The sequence below is a fragment of the Centruroides sculpturatus genome, unplaced genomic scaffold, assembly GCF_000671375.1.
Source record: "Centruroides sculpturatus isolate CEXI.00-Female unplaced genomic scaffold, Cexi_2.0 scaffold952, whole genome shotgun sequence".
Lineage (NCBI taxonomy): Eukaryota > Metazoa > Arthropoda > Arachnida > Scorpiones > Buthidae > Centruroides > Centruroides sculpturatus.
The window spans coordinates 106,849-124,145 of record NW_019385087.1 but is presented as its reverse complement, the minus strand read 5'-3'; the positions used below and the strand labels follow the sequence as shown (position 1 = coordinate 124,145).

Sequence of the window (17,297 nt, the reverse complement as noted above, 5' to 3'; positions counted from 1 at the left end):
GATTATTTCTTTAATTCAATACAAAGAAAAATTACTTATTTCACAAATATAATCATATTTTTTAAATTGAGCAATTATGCAAATGAGAATCATTTGTGTAATTCTTAAGCATTAGCCTCTGTAAATCATATCAATTACATATCAAATAAATGACTACTTCATAAATAGACTATATCTCAAATTTCTTTGGAGATTTCACCCAAGAAAAACCATCTTTAGATATTATATTAAAGAATCACTAATAACAAATTTTAAATTGAAATATATTAAAAATAATAATTCATCATTTAGTACAAATAACAAGTAGAAAAACTATATTTTAACATCTTAGGGATTAAAATTATTTTAATTAACTAAAAATAATGAGAAAATTGCTTATTCATTTTCAGGAGTCCACTTATTTATTAGGATTAAAATTTTTTGAAATTTCTAAAAATTCTAAATTAATTTATTATAATTATTAAATTTTTCACAAGATGCCTAACTGCTTACCTCTAGACAAATTACTTTGTATCTAATTATTAACTAAGCCTTATTATTATAGTCCCATAATATGGCAGATTGCTGGTTTTTTGTAACTTTAACATCTCATTTTCAAATGCAAATAAATACAGAAATTGAATATAACATCAGAATAAAGAACAATTACTCAGACTATGATTTACATTAAAAAAAAATGTTGCCATGAGAATGAAAAGACTAGTCAGTCTTCCTTGTCATATAGGAACTATTTTCACATAAAATAATAAATTACCCCTATTCTCACCCAGATTCTTTAACAACATACAGTCAACACACTTTAATACTGAGAACACACATTTATTCAGCTAAACAAACGTTTTCAACCCATTTCATGGGCCATCGTCAGGTTAAAGACGTTCGAATCAATGTCTTTAACCTGATGATGGCCCATGAAATGGGTTGAAAACTTTTGTTTAGCTGAATAAATGTGTGTTCTCAATATTAAGGTGTGTTGACTGTATATTAATAAATTACCATTATAAAAACTATTACTAAATTACCAAGGATTTCTCCCACACCGGGTCATATAAAACAAATATGCTTACTTCTTAACCAATATCCAGCGTGAAAACTCCAAACAAAGATTGTCAATTACTAATTTAATAAACAATTTTATTTTTCAGTTCTATCATGCTGCTAACAAGAAAAGATACATATATCAATACTTTCTTAGGATTTTTCTAAATATCCAAATTTTCCTCAAAACAATATTTTTTAATTTTATTTAAGGTCTGATTATGGTCGAAAACATTAGTTTTAACTAAAATTTGTTCTTACTGAGATATAAAAAGGTTCTAGTGTGTTGATTAACAATTGCCTCTTATTCCAAATGTTGTATTCTATTCTGTTCAGTTTGGATGTAAAGACAAAGATGTTAAAATTCAAAAAATTCTTTAACCTTAGTAAATAATTGATTTCATAAAAGTGAATAAGTCAATTTTTTTTCTCATTTTTCTTACATAAGATAAAATGGAATCAAATGTCTCAAAAATATTTATCTTATCTGTATAGACTATCTAAATTATAGACTTCTTCAAATAAGATAATTATCAAATATATTTAAAGGATAAATAAAATTAAATTTAAATACATGTTTAATAATATAATTATTTTACAAGATTTACTTAGAAGAGATTAGTTTTGCATTTTGCTTATAAAAACCTTTAGTAGTTCAGTATATAAAATTAAAAATAAACACAAAAATTGTGAGAGTTCAAACATACTTAAACTTTTAAAAATTAAAACTATTTGTACTTTTTCATTCTATTTAAAAAATGATTGAAGACAATATTATATAAACAGAAATGCTCTCTCTCTCTCAAATAAATCTTTTTAAATTATATCATCATTAAATATTTAATTTATTTATTTTATCAAATCTTTTGTTGAGAGAAGAAAAGTTTAATTTTAAAATATTCATATTTGAAAGAATTATTTAATACATGTATAAACCTTACATAATAATTAAATAATAGGAAAAAATTAACTATCAAACCACAAAATTGATTGATTAATTTTTCTGTATAATGTTACAAGTATGTAAAAATTCATTTTTTTGCTTGTTGTTTTAGTAAGCATTTTAAATCAAATATGAACATAAAAAAAACTACACATACTTATGAAATGAAAATTATAAGTAACATCATCTCCTTGAGCTGTATCTTGTGCATGCTTACATTTTTCATCTTCTAATTCAACAACAAGTTTTTCAAATCTTTCTTCTCCACTTCTCAATTGTTTCTGTAATTTTTCCCGTGCTTTCTGCTGTTGTAGAATAAAATTTTCTAATTGTTGTAACTGCATATTATATAATGTTTTTACTGTTACCTCATCTAGTATTGCATCAAAAGCACCAAATACATCTCTATGAAGAGCTGCCCAAGGATCACTACTTGCATTTGTTCTCTTGCAAGGATAAAGCGGTTGTTTTATCTTCTCAGCCTTAAGAACCGCTATTACTATTTCTCGTGCTTGCAATTCACCTTCTAATACACTCAACAAATGTAGAAGATCATTCTTATTGAGTTCTGTTTTTGGATGGCGCTTCAACGTATTGCTTGAATTCTTGTCTGAAGGTTCAAATGAACATTTGTTTGATGAAGGCAACTTAGATGGAATTGTACAAGATGCCATTATGCTCTTTCACAAATAATCCAATATCAGAAAGATCAAACATCAATTCATGTTTGATATTTCAAAATCTTGTGAGCAACAAAAATGTCAGTTGATTTCAACCAACATTCACATCTAGTGACTTCATCTTCTCCAATGGATGCTGAACTAATCTTATGAAACGAAAATTTATTTTATTTACAATTAAGCAAATAAGAATGAAAATTAAAGCTCATGAAATTAACTTAATAATTGATAAACAAATTTCAAAACAATATTGTGTTCACTGCATGTATGAAGTTGTTAAATATAAGAAATATTTTAGATGTTAAATGTTAACAAAAAAAAAAAAATTAACTTTGCAAACAGTAAAGAATTTTGAATCATTANAGGAAGAAAATGTTGTTATACAAATATCAAAAATTCATAAAAATGGCATTACAACAGAAAAATAAATAAATAAACAACAAGACATATGACAAAAATAAATGTCATTATGTATTTTTACAATACTAATAAAATAAAATTTTAAATATAAACAACAATTTATTAACTTGAATATAGTAAATTATTTTACTTATTTATTGCTTAAATATGAAGTCAAAGTAATGTTATCTCCAATGATTTTATTTTTTATCAAAAGCTTGCAAAGAACTATATGCATGATTAATGTACTGATAATTATAAATTAAGAGAATTGTTTCTTCCAACTTCAGAATTACAAAAAAAACACCTATTTCATTGACAGAATCAAGATCTAATTTTTTTTACTTTTTCCGATGTTTTAATTTTATCTGGTAAAAAAAGGTAAACTACTACTACTACTACTACTACGCATATAACTTAAAAATTATACATAAATTATATAACAAATTCTGATATGCAAATAAGAGATTTAAATATTTCTGAAATACTGTTATGAATAGCAATAATTCAATATAATTTTAAATTATATTTGTTAAACAAAGAATTAGCTTTATAAAACAAAAAAAATCTGTGAGAAGTGTTGAATACAAAAGAATATTCTAAAAATAGTCAGCAAATAAAAGAATTTTTTTTACAAAATCATATAAGCTATTTTTGTTTGTACTTAAGTGTTTTGTTACTTAGAATAGAAACAAAACTAATTTGTAACTGTTCCTTATGATGATAAACTCAAAAATTGTATTTCTGTAAAAACAACATTATAATGTATTTTCTTTTGTGATATTTATAAATACGAGTTGAGTATCCCTACCCGAAATGCTCAGAACAAACAATGTTTCAGATTTTGCATTATAAATAACTCGTGATATATAGTGAAACCTCGCTTAATGAGCATAATTCATTCCAGAATCTTACTCATAATGAGAAACACTCATTAAGCAAAACAATTTTTCCCATATAAATTAATGTAAAATATGATAATGCATTCCATGCTGAAAAAAAAATACTCAAATATTTTATATATAACATTTATTCAAAGAAAATTATACAATATACATTGTTAAGGAGCATGAATCACCATCATCTTTTCTTTTAGCACAGAATAACCAACCTGGAATGCAAATTTGATTTGCAGGAAGAAAAAAAATTACAGATAATATGTCTGATAAAGATGCCAAATTCTTGGGCTATGCAAAGGCTATAATTAAATATTAGAAATTAATTAATTTGACTGGAGGTAGACAGTTATGCTGCAATCTCATATTAAATTTAATAATTATAAGTAATTAATTTATAATTTAGACATTTTAAAAATTTAATTTGGAGTTGGTCATTAAATTTAATACAAGATGGCAACATAACTGCCTACCTCTAGTCAAATTAATCAATTTATAATATTTAATTATAGCCTTTACATAGCCCAAGAATTTGGCATATCGTTTGGTGTGTTTATTATATAACGAGCTATGATTGTCAATGTAATATGTGTGAACACAAGTTTGGAAAAATGTGTGATCACGAGCAATACTAAGTTACTAGTGGAACAAGTGCTAATATTGGACCATGCGCACAATCTGGGATTCCCCTCTTCATCACTTGTTATGCGAAACATCACTCGTTAAGGGAGTCATTTTTTTTACAATTTGTTTTGCTCATTATGCAAGGCGCTCGTTAAGCAAGATTCCACTGTATACAGTTTTGATCAGTGCAGATTTCAGCTGATGTGAATCTGTTCTGAGGGAAGTTTACTGTTGTCATCTTGACAAAGCTTAGAACTGATTCCATATTGCTATTTCTGCTCATTGTTACTTAGTATGAAAAAGTAACTTTAATTTACCTAGCGCAGTGCTCTTATTTGGATAATTTAATCTTTATTTTCACATTTTGTGTAATTTCTGTTTTAATTCTGCCATTTTTCATGAAATGTTACAAAGGGGAAGAAAGGTATTAATTGTGCAAGCCATCCCATCCTTGATAAATATTTTGCTTAATTTTTAAAATTTTTTACTTCAGTTTTCTTTTTATGGTCTACTTTATTGGTTTGTCTAACTCTATAATACATCTTTATTGTTATTTTCTGTTGTTTCAGTTTTTGTTCAATTATACTGCACTTTGTTAATAATTCTGCAATAAACATTTTAAAATTTGATTTCTTCATTTTCCAAGTTTTTACTCCACCTAAGTGTATATGAATGTAAAAGTTATGATCTCAGATGAATTATTAATAATCTAATTTATCAATTAATTTATTTCCCATTAACTGTTAACTTCAACATGTGCAATTTTGACATGAAGTATACTTGTGAAATCAATCACATATATCAAGGGTTACTTGTATGTAATATAATAAAATTAAAGAGAATTATTACTCAAATCTTTTTGATACTATGTTGGGCTGTTTATATATATATATATATATTAAATCAGGAGTTGCCAAAGTGGTCGATGGAAAAATTGAAACTAAAAATCACAAATATAACCATATATGTTATATTTTTGAATATTGTTTCAATGAATTTAATTGCACAGTATTTTTCAGATTTAGAAAATATTGATATCCCAGAATGGATTATGGTGCCATTCTCTGCTCAAATCGAAAGTCGGCATCAACTTGCAAGATGAACTTACTGAATTATTAACTGACCTTGAGGCAAAAACACTTTTTAAAAATTTAAATTTGAGCAATTTCTGGGCAAATATAAATAAAACACAAAAATACACAGAACTTCATGATAAGGTAAATCTTTTTTTGCTGGCATTTCCAAGTTCATATATGGTTGAAGCTGGTTTCAGCCATGATAATTCCATCTTAAAATAACCAAACAGAGAAATAAGTTGAATGTGAAACTTCCAGGCAATTTAAGACTAAAACTTACAAATTTTGAATGAAATATTGCTAATCTTGCTAAAGATCATCAAGCTTACCCAGCTCATTGATTGTCAGTTACAAAAATTAACAACATATATACAATAAACGTAAAAAAATGTAAAATTAAAAGAAATGTATTAATGTAGTAAAAGGTTTTTTTTGCTTCTAATACAAACTTTTTGGTGGGGGTCAATGTGAGGTTTTGAAAATTTGCAAAGGGTCAATGATCAGAAAAGTTTGGCAACCCCTATATTAGATCAACAGAACATAAGATGTCACAGACATTTCACACTAAGAACATTTGATAGTTACCAAATCACAGCAATGCACCACAGTTACAATAGCAATATTACATCTTTCAAAATACAGTGACTCAGTTCTATCCCAAATTTTTCCTTGCTGAAAAAATGAATAACCTATAACAATTATTTCTCAAATTTCAGAATCAGCTCTCTCCTTAATTTTATATAACAATAAACTTGTAACAAAACAAAATATACATAATGCTTTTATGTATCCATACAAAAAGAACTAACTACATTTTTTCCTGTGATATCTTTTATTGTGCTCTTCTCACAGGTTTTGACCTATATAAAGAGGCAATCTTAAGTAGTGAAGAACAGGACCTAATACAATCTAGATCTAATCATCTGTGAAAAATTCCTGAGAATCAATTCAGATTCAAACTCAGACTCCAAATACAACAGATAATTTTTCCAAGGTAGTAAATGTATTATCATTAAATTTTTACCTGAAATTTTATCCCATAAAATGTAGCCAAAAGAATATATAAATAAATTAATATAATATGATTGTGGTGGTAATAATTAATTTCCATGTTTTGAAAGTAAAAGACATTACTAATATTTTCAAACAGCTTGAATTTATTATAGTACTCAACAACAAAAACTAAACAACAGACTATCATAAAGCTAATTTAATAAATGATTTAAATATTGATAAATTTGATAAATAATATAATTTCTCTAAAGATAAAAGGTTAGATACCATCTTGTGCTAAGCCAGTTTTTCTCAAACTTTCCTAATAGTGTCACCCGAACATGATAATTTTTTTCTTCCAGTACTTATATCAATGTAGTTATTGAATACTTACAGTAATACACAAGTTTTATAATACTGCTAAGCACTATTTTACAGTACACTGGTTAAAAACAACTATGCTAATCATTACTTATTTACAAAGAAAAATTTTCTAATTTTATATAGCAAACAAATAAAAACAGTTTTTTTTTTTTAAATGGAAACCAAAACAATCAAGGTACAAGAGAAAATATCATTGCAATGAGCCAATGCCAATAAAGCCATGATTAGATCTGCAATGGTGATTTTTCATTAGTTTATTGAAGTATTTTTCCCATTAAAGTGAATATTATATAGCATTGTGATATATATTTAATATAATTGCTATAAATAATTAAAAAAAATCAAGCAAGCATTCAGACAAAAATTATTTGGTTAACAAAGAATACAACCAACCATCATCAAAAAAATGTATTACAAATTGTATTTTTTTTTTCTTTCAGAAGTATACTTCTTCAAAAAATTGCAAACTTGCATAATAAAATAAGTGCCTCATAAGAAAAGCATTCAATCCACACAATGAATGTAATGTCTTGTTATAATCATCACATAAATCTATTAATGAAAGAAGAATGAATTTACTTTGTTTTTATCATTGAACATAAAAATAAACCATTACCCTCTGTCAATAGCCAGTCGTATTATTTAATTTGGTCCTATCTTGGTGTGTTTTTGATCTCAGAATCATTAAAAACATTTGTTTTTATTAATGATTCTGGTTCTTGATGCGATAGTATTTGTGCATGCAACAAAAATCACAATTTGATATTGAACGATATAGACTGAAAATTTAATTTCAAAACTACATAACAATTGATTTCATCTTTTATCTAGATAATGTTTTCTTAAAGAAATTATTGCAATAACAAAGTTTTATTTTTGATTTTGCATTAATTTTCTAGATATAGTCTCTATATTTTTCTTTATTCTAACAATATGTTTGAAACAAACAATAAAATATTGAAAGAACTTATAAATGTACTCTCACATGAAAAATTTAAAAGTCCAACAAACTTTTCTTATATCCTATAACTCCCATTTTGAAAACTTAAAATTTCAGTGTTTTGTAATCTCTACAATTTTGCTTTTATAAAAGATTACCCTTGTAAAAACTACCATTATGTTAATTGCTAAACAAAACAATAACCAAATTATTCTATCATTTAAGAAAATGATTTAAAAATAGTTTAGTCCTTTTTACAATAATACCATAATGCACTGAGAGAAAAACTACAAGCTAAAAGTTTTCTCATCTCACCATCTCATGTTTTTATCCATCAGTTATGCTAAAAATATGAATTTGCTTAAATGTAAGTTTTCAGTCAATGAAAGCTTTGATATGGCTATTTAGGTGTATTGCAGAATTGCAACAAGTGGCCTGAATGATTTTTTTTCTGATCATGTTATTTCGTCTTTTATGCTCATCAGATTCTAAATTCAGCAGAACTTTTCCTTTATAAATGCATACATTCAAGATTGCATAAAGGGACAGATACAAATCTAAGTCAAAATAGAATAATCACTAAAATAATAAACTTACTGTTTTTGTTCACTAAATGAAGACTAAGATGAAAAAAATTAAATTTCTATTAGCAATCTATCATTAAAAAAATTTACTGGGCCAAGTGCAATTTTCATTACCACAGGCCATGCTTTAACTATTTCCATTATGTTTATGTGGCCAGCTTGTTGCTCTGAAGAAACACAGACTATTTCAATGTATAGCATGTATTGCAAAAATGCCACATACAACCTGGGTAAATTGCATATTTGCAACACATGGTGATTAATGTGTTAATGAACTAGAAAAATTTATGGATTTGAACAACAAAATAAATACAATATAATAGGCATAACACAGGCTAAACAAATCAAAGTTGAAGAAAAAGACTAAAAACAGATACAAAAACAAAAAAAGAAAAGAATATAAAAGAATAGCAACAGGAAACTTTATTAACACTTGGAAAGACCAAAAAAATAACTTATCTTAAATGCCACAACAGATCATTTTGACACTTACATAAAATGCATTTGTGAAGTACATGAAAAATTATTTTTAAGCAACTGTTACCTTACTTTAAATTAAGAGATTTGTTAATAACAATTATTTTATTTCTAGTTAAAAAGTAACTTAAATTTTATTTAAATAGTAGGTCTTGTGAACAGAACAGTGTTTTAGAAGTTGAACTATTTGATCATACAAAAGTGGCTATGTTCTGTTCTGAACATAGCCACTTTTGTATGATCAAATACAACGGTTCCCAACCTTTTTCGGGTGGCGACCCCTTTTTATAAAAGCCAAGTGACCCGAGACCCCGATACAATTGAAAAAGGCATTTTTAATAAGGTAATTAAAAAAACAATGAAATTAGTTTTTTAGTATAATTTTATTTTAAATTATGTTTAGTAATTAATTTAATGCAATGGTTGAAATTGAATGTTATTAACCAGCCTCAAAATTCGCGGATGAAATTTTGTTAACGCCAACCTCATGTCATTCTCAACATTTAATTTATTCCTCTCAAATCTCTTAACACATGTTTCAACCAACTGTGACATAATAGCGTACCCAGATTACACTTATTTTAATTTTTAGAAAATATATGAAATTATTCAAACTTCAAGACACCATTAAAAATAAATATTGCATTATAGTGAAAATTTTTTTTAGTTTACTGCATAAGTTGGCAACCCCACAGAAAACCCGTCGCGACCCATAGGTTGGGAACCCGTGATCAAATAGTTCAATTTCTAAAAAACAAACAAAAATAGTAACTAAAGATGAGGAAAAGTTAAATCTTTCTTTTTTTCTGATTATTTATGCATGCAATCCATGTAAATCAGCCCCCTCAGTGGAGTGAGTGAATAAAATTGCTAAACTCCGACTTTCAGCATACAACCATTAATGAGTTTGGACATTATCAACATACTAGCAGCATGGAGTTTTCCATGTTTTCTTTGCATATCTAAAAGAAGAAACGTCTTATGAAGTTTAATACATTTAAAACTGGAGAAGAAAAATTGTAAAATATTATATCTAGAATTTACTGAAACAGAATATATCCAGACAGAGGACAGCATAGTAGTCAAGCTTTTTTGTTTTTTTGTTTTTGTTTCTTTAACAGATATTAAGAAAACAACCCAACACTGAATATAGCACTGTAAAGAGAATAAAGGAATAAGTTATGATAGATAAAATAAAAAATAGTGTAATCTTACAAAAGAACAGAGGGAAAAACAACCTTTGAAAAAAGAACTGCAATGATATCCTGCAATTTTGGCTTTCACAAGTATTACTAAATTTCAAAACACCTTGATTACAAAATAATTTTTTCCTGAAAACTTTTTATTTTGTAAAACTTATGAATAATGTTAGAAAAGATAAAGGAAATAATAGCATAATTTTTTTACTTTAGGTCTGTCATGTTTGTGTTACTATCAGTTTTTTTGAAGAAATTTTTTCAAATGTAATAGATACCACCAATACTCAAAATGGAACAACTGTGCATATAAATATAAAAACAACTCAACCCAATTTTAATTGATTTAGCCATTACAGGGATACATTAATAATAAATTATTAATGTAGGCCAAAAGTAGCCTGGTAATTTCAGCAAGTTTGTTTGGCCTGAAACAGTTGCGTTTATAAGAGATTAAATTATATGATTTTTCCAATATTTTTCAGAAACTTCTTTTTTTACATATATCTACTTTTGCCAAAAAGAGCATACAAAATTCTAGATATTTTTATTGTCAAGAACATCAAACACTAATGTTATTTTTAAAACAAAATTATTGATCAGACAAAGATAAACATTACATTGAATTAATTGTCAAATTTAGAAACAAAAAAGAACTGCCCAAGCATTGAATCCATACCAAATGCTTGAAAATACTGGAAACACTTCATAAATTAATATTTTAATACTCTCTACGAAAAAAATAAATATTTACGTTTATTGTTATTTCATACAGTTATTTTTACATTATTACATCTTTACATTATTCATAATTAATATTTTGCATTAGTTCATTTATTTAAACATATTTAGTGTTTTATTCGTCTAATCTTTTGTTCTATTGTATTTAAATTTTATGTTCCAAAATCTGATAATAGCTTTGCAACTAGTTTAAAATGTTACTCTGTAATAGAACTTTTAACTGGTTTATAAAGTGTGAATTATTTATTGTTAGCTATCAGTTGAAGATTACAATTTACAATAACAATTGTTTTCTTTTGGATATTGCCCTCATTCAGATAATGTCATCTGACAAAAATACTTCTTAGATCAAACTCAACTGTAGATATGAATAGAAGATGAGTCAGTATATAATTTAAACACTACAATATACTTTACCAATACAGTTCATTCACACATTTCTAAGATATATTTATGCCGTTTTTTAATTGTAAAAAAACTTAGAAGTATTCTGCTATTTACCGAAGTTGTTTTAGTTATTCAATTTTACTTACATATTGAGTACATTAAAATGATTAATAATTACTGTAAGTTTGCAATAAAAATTTCATATATGCACATTTTTATTACTTTTAATTCTACAGATTATTTGCATTTTGAATGGAAATAATCAGTAAAAATAGAATAATAATACAGATGTGCTTGCTTCTAGTATTTATATATTGTAAAATTAAAGCTCTAACATTTTCAACATTTGCAAAAATGTCTTCTTCAGGAGGAGATATTTTTAGGATGACAGACATTTTAAATGCATTTTAAAATACTTGCACATCAAACATCTGATTTCAAATGCTACAAATCCACACATCAAATAAAGTTTAAAAATAAAATTAAACCAAGCAGAAAGAAAAATACACACTTGATATAAATCCATTAAAACAAGTACTACTGTCTATTGGCATTAAACAGTTATTATACTATAAGAACTAAACATGAAGATCAACAATACAGAATTTTTGGCATTTTATTAATGACATCTTCAGGTAAAGAACATAACTTTGGAGCATTATGATAAATTTTAAAAAAATGGAACATTAAATATTTGCAAATGGAATACAATTTTCAAAAGCAACATTAAATATTTGCAAATGGAATACAATTTTCAAAAGCAACATTAAATATTCAAAATGGAATTCAATTTAGAAAAGTTAAATTTAAACTAACATAGACATGAGAACAGATTGTGCATAGAGATAAATTAGTATGAAATAACAATAAGATTAGATACAATGATGATATAAATATTTACATGCGGTTAGCAAATTTAGAATTACAGCAAATGGGTAATGCCATGGCCACACAATATTAATTAAACACCCAAACTTTTAAAAAGTGATACCCAAATTCTTGGGAGATCACCCAATGTAGATTTATTAGTGTTTCAATCTTTCAATAAATAATGTCTCCCAAATAAAAGTAACCTTTTTGTCAATGTTAATATAAACATAGTAAATCATAAAAATACTAAAACAAATTAATGTACTAAATCATGCATGGCTAGTCAATAAGCAGATGAATACATAGTGAGGTCGTTAACTAAATTTAACTGCCTAACCCTCTGTTAGCCACATTATTGTATCAATAAGGTTTCATATGAAAAACCTGATGTACCAAGTCAAGTACATTTTATAAAATTTTTCCAAAGACACAAACTTTGAATAACTCATTTAATGAATTTGGGCTTAATGCTGTTTCAAAGATGTTTATATTAAATCTCACTATTCCAAGCCTGGTTTGAGTGATTATTAATTTTATCTGTTAAAAATAGGTTTATATTATTTGATAATGCAAGGGATAAGGGTTTGATGCACAAAGAAAACAAAATTAACACAGACACAACACAGAGAACAAGGTTGTGACAAATGACTAGTATTTTTTTTCTAGCTAGCTACAGTCTTCCTGTAAAAAACTAACAGTAGCCTAAGTTAACATGATTAAAGTGAAAGCATAATGTATACTGGATATGGGCATTACTGCACTAAAGTAAGATTATTATACTGGTTTAGGAGGCTTAGACTCCTCACAGCCCATTTTAAAGTTGAAACGTGTTTTAAAAAGGAGATAATATTGTTAAAGCTACCAAAAAATTTATAGCCTTAACATTATTGTTGCATTTTTAAAACAATATTCCATCTCATATTTATGTATTTCAAGTATAGTTTTCAATTTTTATCAATTTAGAAAAAATAACATTTAAAAGTTTAATGTTCATTCAAGTTTACTTTAGACTTTAGTTTACAGTAAAAGAAATTAAATAAAACATTTAATATTTATTAATTGCTTTTTCAGAGTTTAAATCATTATTATTCAAAGTTTCCAAATGCTTTTGAATTTCCACAACCTATCCACTAAAGATTTAATCAGTATACAATAAAAATTACACTTTCAGATGAATATGATATCAGTCCATTCAATCATCATCCTGAGAAATTATAAAAGCAGGCAATTTAAACTGTACACACAGAAGGAGGTGTGTTTGGCCTGATATGGTCATGTTAAATTGAAAGTGTAATTTTTGACATCACTATTAACTTTTTGTCCCTAAAGATGGAATTTGAAAACCTACAAGCAATTCACAAACATCTTTTCATTTCATCAATTCTTTTCAGCCTTATTAATAGATCTTCATGAGGTCTACAAGTAAATTATTATGTTTCTATGACAAATGTTTGAATGTTCCAAAATGACTAACATAACTCAAAAACTCGAACAGTAGAAAATACGGGAAAAACAAACCATTCATATTTACTCTTGTTCTAAAGTATAAATGGTTTATTTTTGCAGTATAATTCCAAAATGAATTGATTTAAAAATTTTCAAAGTAATTCCAAAACTTATCACATTATACAATGTGAATAAAACAAAAGACAGAAATAAAAATACAAACAGTACAGAAAAATATACAAACCATATAACCAGATAAATAAACAGATGTCTACTATATTAAGCTGTACATATGGCACATTTAAACAAGTGGCGTAAACAAAGCCCCCACTCAAAGGAGTGCCTTTCATTACATAAAGCCCTTCTTTTCCTATTCACTAGGCTGCCGTAAGGGACAATATACAAAGATTTCCAAGCATAAGACAAGGAATCATCATCCTTGTAGTTAAAGCAGTCATCCCATTTTCTGCTATAAATATCTCCAGAAATATCTGTAAATTCATTTTGGAAGAACATTCATACATTTGAATATGTCACAGAAACGTTCTAATTTAGTTGTAGACCTGACAATGGCCTGTTAATAAAGCCAATGACATTTTTCCGTTCATTAGATGTTCGTGAAATGAAAAGGTGTTTTTGAGTTGCTGACATACTTTTCCAGTTTTGTTTTATCCTTAACCTACAGCACTTGGAATTTTGGAATATGTGAAGTGACTCTGAAAAAGTGTTTAATGGTAATTTAATAGTGGAGTCAATAATGTTCATTTTAACACAAAAATGTCTGTTTATTATTCTCATATATTCACATTTCTATTAATTCTTTTTTTTTCAAAGTCTTGCATTGCATATAATTCTTGTTTTAGATTCAATAATTCACAATTATATACTTTCACCATGTTTACAATTATAAAGCATCAATAATCTTCAATGCTGTCATATGGCAGTTTTTGAATGCACCTTAAAGTATAGTATTATAACTATCATTGTAAAGAAGTTAAAATATACACACACAAAAGTTAAGATAGATTAAAATGGATTAACTGCATTAAAAATGTAGATATTGTAAGATCATTATTATATATAGCAGCAAACAATAGTGCTTGGAGATCAGTTGTATCAGAACTTAACCCATAATAAGCAGATATGAATTTTGCACAAAATATGATATATATGAAAAGTAAATAGTAATATGAATGAATCAAATATAATTCTATTAGTTTTAAAGCTGTTAAAATAGATTTTATATCAAATTTATATGCATGTACTCTGAATTTATATAAACAATGATAATTTTTCACCCTATAATAATTTATATAGGTATTACACATTCTTGCAATTATATATTTTTAAAATATATGATTTTATATGATTTGACAATCAAATAACAACAAATACAAAGTTTATTAAACCAAATAAAAAATCCCAGTCTGCACTATTTATGTAAATGTTAAGGCTTTTCAACTGAAACTTTCAAATGTAAACATTTAGTAACTACATATCATAATTATTTTATTTTATATTTAATACTTTAATACATTATTAAAATTATATATTTATACTTTATACAGTAAATATACAGTGTGTGTGTGTGNTTCATTGGATCTTTATATATATATATATAATACACAAATTTATAATATATTTCTTGCACATACATTGCATTTTTATGTACAATAAATGTAATTTTGATTACAAAACTTTTTTACTGTTTAAGGGAAATTTTCATCTAAGACAGCAATTTGTTTTTACTTTCAGCTCTGTTGATTAAATTTAAATGTTCTGAAAGGTCACTAATAAGGTTTCAATCATTTACAGTTATATTGAATGTAAAATAACAATTGTTTATAGGAGAACAGTCAAGACCTATTCTGTTGATCATTATATCATGGTGAGCTGCTAAATGAAGGTCATTATAGAGTCAAATGTATTATCAATTATCCATAAAACTTTTAGCATTCAATTTTTATATTTTTCTGCTATTAATCCATTTTGGCCTTTTCTTTTCCTTGTAATACTTTAATCTTTTTAAATTTTCATTATTAAATAGTCATAATGTGAAATACGAAAAAACATTTAAAGCAATACAATTTAATAAAAACATGAAAAGGGTCAAAATGACCTACTGGGCAAAGTTACAGAAATATAAAGTACAACTTACACAATCTTTTATTGACAGTTATCAAAGTTATGAAAACAAAACATTATTTACAATATTCTTTAAGGTATTTATTGTGCAAAGAGATTAGATTCTACCATACATTTTAACTGTCTTATTTTCACAGTTGCCACAACACCTTTTTTGGCTGTTCTATTTGAATGTAATAAACACTTATCTTGTTAATAATAAATAAACTTGATAATAAACACTTATCTTGTTAGTATATTCTCTCTGGGTGTTTTTCCATATTTAACACAAAGGCATAGCCATTTTTGTCATAAGATTAAAGTGTCTAATGCAGATCCATATTATTTTATCATCACTCCCACTGTTCATTGCTACATCAAATATCTACAATACAATTGGCATGTACGATTTTCTGTCATTCATAATGATTTGGTAGTTACTTATGTTGTTGTCCATTTGGTCAACACCATCTCAGATATTTCTTGTATCAGCTCACAATATATTGTTGGTTCATTAAAATTTTTCATCTTGCAATTGAGAAATCTTTTTTTTACTTGTTGAAATATTTCTGCACATTGCTGATTGACAATAGTGACACACTATCTGCACGATTGCATCATTGATGTACATGCAACCTTGTTAACGCCCATAAATAATGTATTTAGTATAGTGTACAGTTAATGGAAATTGTAGTATACAGGAAATAGGATACAGTGCTGATGTGACAGATTATCTTTTTATCTCAGTGCAACAATTGTCCTTATGGTTTGGCATGGTATTATATTCACCACAATCTTTTTATTTCTTGTTTTTATTTCCGGTAAGGGGAACTTTTCAGTGCAATTATTTCAATTATCTACAGTGCTAGTTGCATAGAAGTTTCTTTCTTTTGCACTTGATTTATATCAAAAGTCAGACTAGTTCAATTTAGTTGCCACTTTCCAAGCTTTATATCCAAATCTTATTGGTTTGCCTTTCATCTTAAGGTTTGCCCACCTATTTGCAATAGGAGTTGCAAATTTACTGATTTTTTTTATTACCGGCAAAATGATAATTTTTAAAATGTACCAGTTTACTGATAAATTACTAGTAATTTTTTAAATTTTGGCTCAGATATGAAAATTAGCACACTAATGATTGTTTAGTTGCATAGGTGAATTGACAACTAAATTGGTAGTGCACTATGTCTAATTGAATTCTCTTCTATTTTGAAAAGCAACATTACTGTTATCTAAAAAATAGAATGTGCTACAATTTTTTAGTTACCACGATTAAAAAGTGACCAGTGCAAGCACTCACATCCAAATAAACATGTTCCATTTTTTGAATTAAAAACACTAGTGCAATCTGGGCATTACAGGTAAAGAAATACATTTTCAAACTGTCCAGCAAAAGTGCTTTAATATGATACTTAATAACTATTGGAAAACCTGATGAAGAACTCGAAAGGAGTTAGAAAATGTTGGTTCTTTGTTTAATAGTATATTTCGCACCGGTT

General features: G+C 26.5%; 1 protein-coding gene across 4 annotated transcripts in view; it reads right to left on the bottom strand.

The window, feature by feature from the left end:
* LOC111634499 (YTH domain-containing family protein 1-like) overlaps window positions 1-17,297 on the bottom strand; it is a 116,038-nt gene that overhangs the window by 81,555 nt on the left and 17,186 nt on the right. Inside the window, exons 1-2 of one of the 4 annotated variants that reach the window (XM_023379292.1) lie at window positions 2,350-2,876; window positions 2,139-2,286 (exon numbers count right to left, since the gene is read on the bottom strand). The exons of 1 other annotated variant lie outside the window; for it this stretch is intronic. In XM_023379292.1, coding sequence (XP_023235060.1) covers window positions 2,139-2,286; window positions 2,350-2,655 — 454 coding nt within the window. In that variant the 5' untranslated portion in view covers window positions 2,656-2,876. Of the gene's footprint in view, window positions 1-2,138; window positions 2,879-17,297 lie in introns of those variants that run through there. 2 more of the 4 variants (XM_023379293.1, XM_023379291.1) reach the window with 2 other exon arrangements.